Source organism: Myxocyprinus asiaticus, chromosome 37, assembly GCF_019703515.2.
Source record: "Myxocyprinus asiaticus isolate MX2 ecotype Aquarium Trade chromosome 37, UBuf_Myxa_2, whole genome shotgun sequence".
NCBI lineage: Eukaryota > Metazoa > Chordata > Actinopteri > Cypriniformes > Catostomidae > Myxocyprinus > Myxocyprinus asiaticus.
In genome coordinates, this window is record NC_059380.1 from 16,755,730 (window position 1) to 16,766,350 (window position 10,621).

Here is a 10,621-nt window from a genome sequence, read left to right on the forward strand (position 1 = left end):
GACTCACTCACTCACTGACATATATTACACACACACAGTACTGGAATACATAACAGGAGGGTAAAGAAGGTCATGACTCATTTCTTGAAAATCATGAAAGACTAAGTGTGTTTGTTTTTTGTTTTTGTCATATTTATCAAGGACGGAGAGCATTACCACTGGACAGACCACAGCCACACAGAATTCAACCGCTGGACCCCTGAAGCCACCACAGGTGCCTGTGTGTATCTGGACACTGATGGCTTTTGGAAAGCCACAGAGTGTGAGGAAGAACTTTCAGGAGCAATCTGCCACGTTCCACACAGTAAGGGTCATTTATTGCTCTACTTTAATTCAATTCCTAAAACAGTTGTGTTAGCTGTATATATAGCTGTATATAAACTGCTTTTAATGAAAAATAAGTGATCAATAAGAGGCCAACACAATATAACAACAAGCTTATGTCATGTACAATTAATGCCTCACAGCTGAAATGCGATAAAAGTTATGTCTTCCATGTAAATCTTGAGTTTTTGTCCTAACCAGCCTCAAACATGACAGAACAATTTTTAGCTTTAAAATGTATCTTTCCATAACAGATAAGAGCATCACACCTGAAGTGAGTTTGGTAAAATGTCCTCACAATAGCAATAGACAGAACTGGGTCAGCTTCAAGAACAACTGCTACACTTTACTGCTGGTGTCCTCCAGGTGGAGGGACAAGAGTGACCAGCAGATCTGCAAGACTCTCGGTACACATGGTTCCTAATTAAATCTGAGACAAAGATTATTCTGCACAAAAGTGTCATTGAAATAATATGTAATGATACATTTCTGCTGGAATGTTTTCAAAAGTGTTATGCCATGAAAAAAAACTATATTTGTACTTTTTTTGTACTGTACTGTATGTAATATATGTGCCTGAAGATCAGTAATATCTTAGGAACATTATATTATGTATGTATATATAACTGAACCTGAATTTCAGCCATCTTGTCTGTGTGTTTAAGCTGGACATGGAGAAATCCTGACCATCCGTGATGAGGAAGAGAATGATTTTATCAGGCAGCAGCTACAGCCATTCAAGGACCTGACAATGTTTGTGTGGCTGGGAATGAGCAGGAACAGGACAGGTAAGATGATCACCTCCCAAAGTTCAATCTGCCTCCACACCTATGAGCTTAACCCTTGTGTTGTGTTCGTTTTGTGCTGACATATTTTGTGTTCTGGTTCAAAAATGACCGGCCCACTAAGATCTCACAGATCTTTAGAAATCTCTCATATTGCATATATTATCCCAAAATATTGCATTAGATCTTTTTATCAATGTCTTTTGTAGAAATTATGACAGGTTTTGTACTCCTTTCTTGAACATATTTTAAATATGGGGGCCAGTATGGGGCACTCCCTGTGGAAAACTAGAAAATAAATAATAATTACATAATAAATTAATAATCACTTGCATGATATGAACAAAATAGGTGTAATTTTAAAGCTTGGAATCTGGACTTTACAATGAATATAGCTGATCTTACCAATTCTTAAATAATGCTTTTTAATTTGCTGACAAATAAGAACCATTTCATTCTCATCATTTGCTAATTTGTTATCACAAAAATTATATTCAGAGTTGGTAAAACCATAAAAAAGGAGAGTTAGCCATATGTTATATATCATTAGAAAGGTCTCATTTAGTAGAATGCAATGAGCAGATTTGTTTCACTCAGAGGCCAAACTGCAGTGAGTATTAGTGTATGAAATTCCCACTGACACACATCAGTATAATAAACAGGAGTGGCTTTTTGTCACATTTTTCCTTTTTACTTCCTGAAACATACATATAAGGTAGATAATGACATAACGTGACTTACAGCACACCGTCCCGATTCAAACGAGCCCAAACATAACATAATATGATAAGTAGATCTTGAAATATTCCTCAAAGAGTGTACATGGAAAGACGATGCACAAAAGGACGCTCAACACACATTGTTTGTGTGAGTGTTTGTGGACATGTCCGAGGACTTCGTGTGTGCAAACACACATCAACATATGTGCTCATCTAAAGGATTGGTACACTTCTCAACACTTAATGTTTCTGTATTTTGTAGTCTAATTTCCAATGGCCGGTCATTTTTGACCGGGAACACAAATGTTACAAAGTGAAATAAAACAACAACAAAAATGTAAAGAAAATGGTCCACATTTTTATGTGTGTGTGTGTGTGTGTGTGTGTGTATATTTTCAGATACCATATGTGAACAAAGTCAAAGAATTGTATTCATATTGGATTAAGTAAAAAAAAAAAACAATCGTAAGAAAAAAAGACAGGAACTGGAACTTCAATGACTGGAACACAACATAAGGGTTAAAGGGTTAGTTTACCCAAACATAAATATTCTGTCATTTCACCCTCATGCAGTTTCAAACCTCTCTTGAATGGTTCCTTTAAAACTGTGTATTTCATTCAGATGAACAGCTGAAATGGCTAGATGGCAGCAATGTGCAGTATTCCAAGTGGAAATATGGTGGAAGACCAAACATCACAGAGCCCTTCATGGTTGGCCTCAACCTGAACGGAGAGTGGGAGGTGATAACAAATCCACGCCTTTTCACAGCCGTCAAACAGCAGAGTATTGTGGTGTGCAAGATTGAAAGGGGTAAACCGTTAGCAATGAGTTCTCAGCATGCTATGTCTTAAATGCATGAATGGATATTTAGACATTTCATTATTGAGCCCTAAACTGTTATTGGGGAGTTGCATGCCATAGCATATTTATTTAAGTAACATTTTTCTGATAGTTTAGAATAATTATAATACATGCAGTTTTATGATGTTATATTAATTGAGAGATGAAATAAGAGATGAATATTTGCAATATTTGTTCTTCAAAAAATGTGTTTGTCACTGCAAGACTATTGAAAGGGATTGCTCATCCAAAATTGAAAATGTTGCCATCATTTACTCACTCTCATTTTGTTCTAAACCCATATGAATTACTTTCTTCCATGGAACACAACAGGAAATGTTAGGCAGTATGTTATTCTAAATCACCGTTTACTTTCACCTCAATGGTGACTGAGGCTAATATTCTGGTTAACTTCTGCTTAAATTCTTTTTTTTCCCACAGAGGAAAGAAAGTCATACAGGTTTGGAACAACACAAGAATGAGTAAATGATGACAGAATGTTACATTTTGTTAATTTCAAATATTTGTTACATTTTGTCAGTTTCAAAAGTGAACTGCAAAACAGCTAAAAGGTGATTAAAATGATTAATACAAGCTTAAAAGACCCAAATATTTTTTAAAGATTCCAAAGACGAGTTCATGAAAGATGTGGTTGACGTTAATGCTCCAAAAGGCATAAGTTACCGTCGGGTGGCCAAGAAACTGGACTGGTATCAGGCACTGCAAGAGTGTGGCAGCAATGGAGGCCATCTCGCCAGCATTACTGATAAGACGACTAATGACAACATGGCACAGATTGCCAAACGAGACGGCTTTCCACTGTGGATTGGCCTCTCCAACCAAGACGTATGGCTTTTTTTTTTTTTTTTTTTTTTTTTTTTTTACGATTTGCTTTAGTCTTGCAGATCATTTTTAGATTTATAGCACTGAATGGCTGAATGAAAATATCTAACTGTGTTCTATTTGATCTACATACTGTCTTGCTGATAAGCAATAAGTTGTTTGTTGCCAATGTTGTCAATGCAATTTGTATGGCGGTGCCTCTAGGTAAGCGGGTGGCCCTTTGAGTGGTCAGATGGGACTCAGTTTAAATACCGGTCAGATGGATTTTTAGATGATGGCCATGAAGCTGAGGAAAAGTGTGTGTTTATAGACTCCAAAGGCACCTGGGCAGCCGTCAACTGCCTTGCAGCACAAGAAGGGGCCATCTGCTACAACCGCATCAGTGAGAGTAAGGCCCTGTTTACACCTGATATTAAGATCATATACTGTGACCACTTGTGTTTGGATTTCGAGGGGAGGGTCTCTGATTTCATGACTGCATACATCAATTACTATGTCAGTGTATTACTGCATGAAGATAAAGTGCAAAAAAGTTAAAAATGACAAAGCGCAAAAATTTTCCCTTATATACATTTACAATTTCATCTAAACGCACATGTGACATTTCAGGTAGAATTCTTAGTGGAGTACCTGAATTAACTGAGCTTCAGATGTGCATGTGACTCTTTTGAGACACTACATGTTGATATTAGACACACTAAAGAAGTTCTGTAAAGTATGTCTATGTGCTTTTTAAAATGTTCTGATCCGATGCTAATTTCTTTCCAAAACCGCATATAACCGGCAAGGTTTAAAACTCTTATTTTAGCAAAGCAGATTGACAGGTGAGTGGGTGGGGCTTCGCTGCTGTGCGGTACACATCAGGACGAATTAGTGTTTACACCTCAAATGTGATGTGGTCACATGTGTTTTTGACTTCCTCCGTATGTGGTTTCAGTGTTCTGATCACAAAAAGTTTTGGACCCTTTTTACACCTGTATTTAACGCTGTCCACTTGTGATTGGATAACCCGAAATGCATCTTAATACGAGGTGTAAATGGGGGAGACTAATACTAGCACACACACATACACAGTTGTTCTGGCAAGATCAGCCTAAAACTGGTTTCCTTTGTGTTTTGTGTGTGTGTGTTGTAGAGACTAGTGCACATGTCTCTCCTCAGTCCAGCAGCTGTCCTAAGGGTGATGGTCAGTCTTTTTGGATCCCATTTAAAGACCACTGTTACGCTTTCAATATGTACAACTACTCTGTTTTGAACATGGAGGATGCCAAGAATGTGTGTCAGAAACTAGGTGAGTGAACTTATATTGGTGGGAACTATATTACTGTATATCTAAATTTATATATTTTTTGAAGTACTGTCTGTATTTTCACCTCTGCTGGCATTTTATTTGGTCACTTGGATTTATCTCCCTGTGTTTATTTTCTGATGGTTCGAAGACCTGTTTCCCAAATCCAAACCCCAACTTACCAAGTGAAACAACTAAAGTCCTCTCTGAATTAAAACAGAAAATATCTGACATGTGATTCTTCTGTTTTACTGGCAGATTCATCCTCCAACATTTTAACCATAAAGAGTAAGGAGGAGAATGATTTTGTCTTCAAGTATTTGAGTGAGAACCCTTCCATCACCAGCCGAGTGTGGCTGGGGCTCAACATTGACTCCAAAGGTAACATGACGATAGTCATGCCTTCGTGATGTACTTTCCCTTTTTTTACATAGATCCTATCATGAGGAATACAATTTTCTTGAAGGAATAGTTCACCAAAAAATGAACATTCTCTCATTCAATTACCCTGATGCCAACCCAGATGTGTATGACTGCCTTTCTTCAGCAGAACACAAATAAAGATTTTTAGAAGATAGAGCTCTGTTAGGTCCTTATAATGCAAGTAAATGGGTTCCAGCACTTTGACGGTCCAAAAGTCACATTTAGGCTGCATAAAAATAATCCATGTGACTCCAGTCGATCAATGAATGTTGAATGAAGCCAATCGATACGTTTGTGTAAAAAATAAATCGATAATTAAAATGTTATTAACTTTTTATAAAAGCGCTTTATGCCAGCAGTTGACACATCACGTAGCTGTCGCGTGACATAAGCGCGTCGGCAAGTTCACGCTAGAATTCGGAAGCGTCGCTTATTTACGACAGAAGAACGAACATCATGCGAGAGTTCGGCCATTTCAAACAGCATCAGAGCCCTGGAAGGAAGCACCGATTTAAAGATAAAAACATTTTAATTATCGGCTTGTTTCTTACATAAACCTATCGATTCGCTTCAGAAGACATTCATTGATCGACTGGAGTAGTGTGGATTACTTTTATGCTGCCTAAATGTGACTTTTCCGTCAAAGTGCTGGCACCCATTTACTTGCATTTTAAGGACCTGACAGAGCTCTATCTTCTTCTAAAAATCTTCATTTGTGTTCTACTGAAGAAAGACAGTCATACACATCTGGGATGGTGTGATGAAGTAGATATCCCCGCTGGGTACAGCGCACGCACACACACATTTACCCTCAACGCACTCACATACTCACCACACTGGTTTCCCCTCCTCTCCGTTTGGTTATCGGCGGAGCGGGTGCACACGCAGCCCCGATAGCCCATGGACAGTTTCACACACTACAATCCCCTGCTGCAGTCATATCCCGATCATACATATTACACCACACTCATTTTGTCACGTTTGTGTCGTGTATTCTGTGATTTGTTTGTCGTGTGTCGCGAGTGTTTTGGTTATGACGTCACTGTTGGCGCCACACCGGCGCACTACGCTCGTAGTCCGGCAAAACCATTTGTGTTGTTTGTAGGGGGACTGACAAATAAGCAAGAAAGTGTCAGTCATATGTGTTATTGTGTTTTTGTTTTGTTTTGTGTTTTATTATGTTTATATGAGGATTTGCGTTTAGGCCTGTGTCTGTTGTATATAGGTGAAGTTTGATGGAATATTGATGATTTCAATTACCGAAGAAATGGTACGTCCATAGAAGGGGCGGAGTCTGGCCTATAAAAGGGGAGGCCAGACTCAAATGTTTTTTTTTCTTTAACCAAGTCAAATGCGAGCATGCAATTGTGGTGCCGTGAGCAATCTACCGAAGCGAGTATACTGAAGATACCCTTTGTGTATATTTTTGTATATATACATATATTTTTTCATCTTTATTTTCCAGATTGTTGTGTCTTTGACACTTTGTATTTTGGGGTTTTGAAGTTAACACTGTATATATCTTCACGCCATCACTCGTGGACTTTTGTATATATCTTCGGTGCTGTAAATAAATTACACCTTGCACGACAGTGCTGTTGTGGTAGAGCCATCATATTTTTTTTCCTCATAAATGAACCCTCATGCTATCCAGAGCAGATCTCCAGGGGTTGCTTTGTGACAGATGGCATCAAGGTAAGTGAATAATGAGAGAATTTTCATTTTTGGGTGAACTAATTGTTTGATGTAATATGAAAACTGCTATTTAAATTTTTCTGTAATTCGAAACTTCCTCCCCAGTGAAATTAGACCATTAATTCACACTGAGCTCCAAAAAAAAGATGAAATCCTTGTATACTTGAAACTTGGATACATAACACACAACTCCCCACATTTACACATCAACAACACTTATTCAGCGTTGAGAAAATTGGCCTGCAAAGACACAGTGAGACAATATGGAAGAAGCAGGATAGAGACAGTCAGTGGTGTAATTTGGATCTTGTGGTCCCCAGTGCAAAGAAACTGTCGGGCCCACCTCCTTGGGGGGCCTTGGTTGTTTATCATCATGCCCGTGGTCATTTTTATGGTTTATTTTGGTCGACTGTTGTGGGCCCCCTCTCACCCCGAGCCCTAGGGCTGCCCACCCTGCCCTTCCTCTAGTTACGCCCCTGGAGACAGTACTCCTAAACACCAGAAGAGTAAAAAATGGGAAGGTTCACCAAACCTTGTGGTGTTCCCAGCTGTGTGTAGCACCTGCCGTCTCACTGAAATGAGCTCTGTAAATCTTTCTTCATCTAAGGTAAGCCCACGGGTTGGGAGGATGGCAGTGAACTGGACTTCTCTAACTGGGACACAAAATCAGGGCCACGATTATCACAGCAGACATCGGAGATTTGTGCAGTTATGTTGTCGAGTAACGGCATCTGGACACAAGCTAGCTGCTCCAACAGTCGCAGCCGAATCGTCTGCAAAGCACCTGCCCGTAAGTCCCCAAGTCACAATCTCTTAACTTTGCCAGACTTTCCAAACATTGTATATATGAGTGGTTCACGTTGCTTAATTCTGGTGTTTTTAAACTTTTCCTGGAGACTTTCATGACCTGAACTTGCTGTGTTAAATCTAAAATGTGCAGTGCTGGGGAGGCTTCAGGTCTGGTTGGAAAACCTTTGAATTAATTGGTCTGTTTTCTGGTTGCATGGCATTGTTTTCCTCCATGTAGACCCAGGTAGCCCAGTGGCTTTGATCTTCTTCATCATCGTGCTCCTCTGCATCATCACGTCTGTCTCCTTCTTCTTGTACAAGAAAAACCGCCACAGCTTCCATTCAACTGTACGTTACCAGCGCAACTTTGATGACGTGGACAGCACAAGTATGATCACTGATGCAGAATAAAGCTCAGCTCTACCCAGGTGGTCAACCATAAATTATGTCAAATGAAATTCTTGCTACAGTATAATGTGCCTTTTAGTATAAACACTCCTCTATGTCGACAACATAAACATCTGGTTCAGTGGTTCAGACTAAGGGTATTTATTATTATTCACTGCTCAATACGGCTTAATCAGATGTCTCAAAATTTGTGAAAATACAAATAGGAGTGGTGTTATTTAATGTTTAATTAAATGTTGAAATGCTTGTGTATATTGTAATGAGGACTTCAGGTACTTAAACTATTAAAATTAGATTGTATGTGTTACTTTGGCATCTCTTGACATTACGTCATTGAATCAGGGTTTTTCATTCATAGCACTGAAGAATAACTTGTGTATAAAACTGGGAAGTTTTTTAAATTGTTAATTTTTTCCTTTCTTTTTGAAAATGTGATTTAAACTGAGCGTTAGCATTCTGCAAACATCTAAAACACCTAGATAAGAATCCTGAAACTATTTTATTCCATTCATTTGGAACAGTTGATTTTTGTGGTTATACTTTTCCTTGTATTTTTCCTTGTTTTCTAATATTGGAGGATTTCTGAATGACACTCTTATGACTCAATAGAAATTAGCATTCCTGTCAAACTTGCCATATTGGTGTTTTTCCGTAAAGCAGATAGTTCCTGTTTCATTTGAGGCATCTGAAATGTTTTAATTTCCTGTGATGACTGCATGGCTAACATGACGTACTTAAATCCTGCCATTATTGCATTGTTTGACTTTTTTCATTACAGTAATAAGTATGTGCTGTATAACAGCTTATGATAAAGTAATTACATTTAGTCCAGTGCACTGAAAGCTGTACAAAATGCCTATGATAAAGTGTCAGAACACAGTCAGAGCTGAAATCCTATGCACTATTATGCTTAATTGACTCATACTACTGAGATCTGATGCACTTTAATGAGCTGTTTGAAATCTAACTTCTAGCACAAATGACACAATTTTAATAATGGTTTTAGCACATGCTTTGTAAATATTTTAAAGCATTTTAGTTGTTGTTTATTGCATTTTATTATTATTGTATTATTGTTTTTAAGACAAGCAAACTATACCAAAGATGCTTTTGGAATTGATGGTATTATTTTGCAAAGCCAAAATTTTATAACGCTGCTTTGTTAAAAAAATATTTTTTTAGGAGAATCTTTTGTGATCCTCATCTTTGATTTGATTTACATATCAACTTTCCTCTGTTTTGACCACAGCAGAAAATGCTCAATAAAGTTATGTAAATCTTCTAATATAATATGTCCTATGTTCCTGAATATTAATCTAAATAATATTTTTGGTCGTTTTATTTACTTAGTTGCAGTATTAATTAGTATGATTTTATGGTTTAGTATTTATCAGGACAAAAGAAAAATCCAGCACACTACCATATTTTGCAAAACACGATCAGGAATTTATTTGCAACATTTCGGACACAAAACTTCGCAAATAAATTCCTGATCGTGTTTTGAGAGCTATGGTATAGTGCTGGCTTTTTTCTTTTGTCTTGATAATATATGTTATCTTACTCACCTACCTATAACTTTTCAGGTGTGCGAGGGGGTTTGATTTATTGTATGATTTAGTATTTATCCTGCTAGCCTGCCAAGACATATTTAATGAAGTCATTTATGCAAGGAAACTAATGGTTCAACACAGTGATTACATGAATTGTGTTAAATATACCCAGCTGCAGAATGAGTTCCTAATATGGTGCTTTTAACATCAAAGTCATAATTTTTGTATTTAAAGTTTTTCTTTCTCTACCGATCCGGTACTATAGCATTAGTGCAAGTACTTTGCATTATTTTAAGCGGATGGCTTCCAGCTAAGAATTAACCATATCCACTGTAAATTAACTGTAAATTGAACAGACTGTGAACTCATAGGTATTAACCTAAAACACAAAACAGGTTGATAATAGGAATAAATAACATAATTTATCGTAATTACCACAGTCTCCACATTTAGATGCATCTGGGTTATTAATAATTAGAAACTAGTAATTCATATTTTTATCAATGTTAATTTCTACCAAAGCACACACTATGTATGTATGTCCACAGATTTGGACTTTGAATCCAACTGATGAATTAATCAATTTATTTTAATATTTAATATAATTGTATGTAATTCATATTATTGTATTAAATTATAATTTAATATAATTATGATATTTACTAATTTTGTATATTTTTACACTTATATTTATGATTCATTTTTATGTAATATCTTTATTTTTTACATAGTAGTCTATTCACATTCATTTTCTTCCGCTTTTTTTTTCTTTCCTTATACATATACAGAGCCTTGTTTGATAGATACTATTAATTAGTTAATGTCTTGTACAGCAGTACAGTAACTGCAGGGTGTAACTTACAGTCTCTCTCAGACTGTTTTATCTCCTGTTAAAAATAGATCTTGGCAACTGCAGGTCAGAGGAGGGAGGTTACATTAAACCCCTAAAAAGGGCT

General features: G+C 37.1%; 1 protein-coding gene across 3 annotated transcripts in view; it reads left to right on the plus strand.

Moving 5' to 3' along the window:
* Window positions 1-9,388, plus strand: part of LOC127427823 (lymphocyte antigen 75-like) — a 48,524-nt gene extending 39,136 nt beyond the window's left edge. The window contains exons 26-35 of one of the 3 annotated variants that reach the window (XM_051675631.1): window positions 142-304; window positions 579-731; window positions 990-1,112; window positions 2,451-2,639; window positions 3,292-3,515; window positions 3,717-3,900; window positions 4,648-4,803; window positions 5,059-5,181; window positions 7,526-7,708; window positions 7,946-9,388. In XM_051675631.1, the coding sequence (XP_051531591.1) occupies window positions 142-304; window positions 579-731; window positions 990-1,112; window positions 2,451-2,639; window positions 3,292-3,515; window positions 3,717-3,900; window positions 4,648-4,803; window positions 5,059-5,181; window positions 7,526-7,708; window positions 7,946-8,118 (1,671 nt within the window). In that variant the 3' untranslated portion in view covers window positions 8,119-9,388. The remainder of the gene's footprint in view (window positions 1-141; window positions 305-578; window positions 732-989; window positions 1,113-2,450; window positions 2,640-3,291; window positions 3,516-3,716; window positions 3,901-4,647; window positions 4,804-5,058; window positions 5,182-7,525; window positions 7,709-7,945) is intronic. The other 2 variants (XM_051675632.1, XM_051675633.1) reach the window with 2 other exon arrangements.
* Window positions 9,389-10,621: the final 1,233 nt, after the last annotated feature.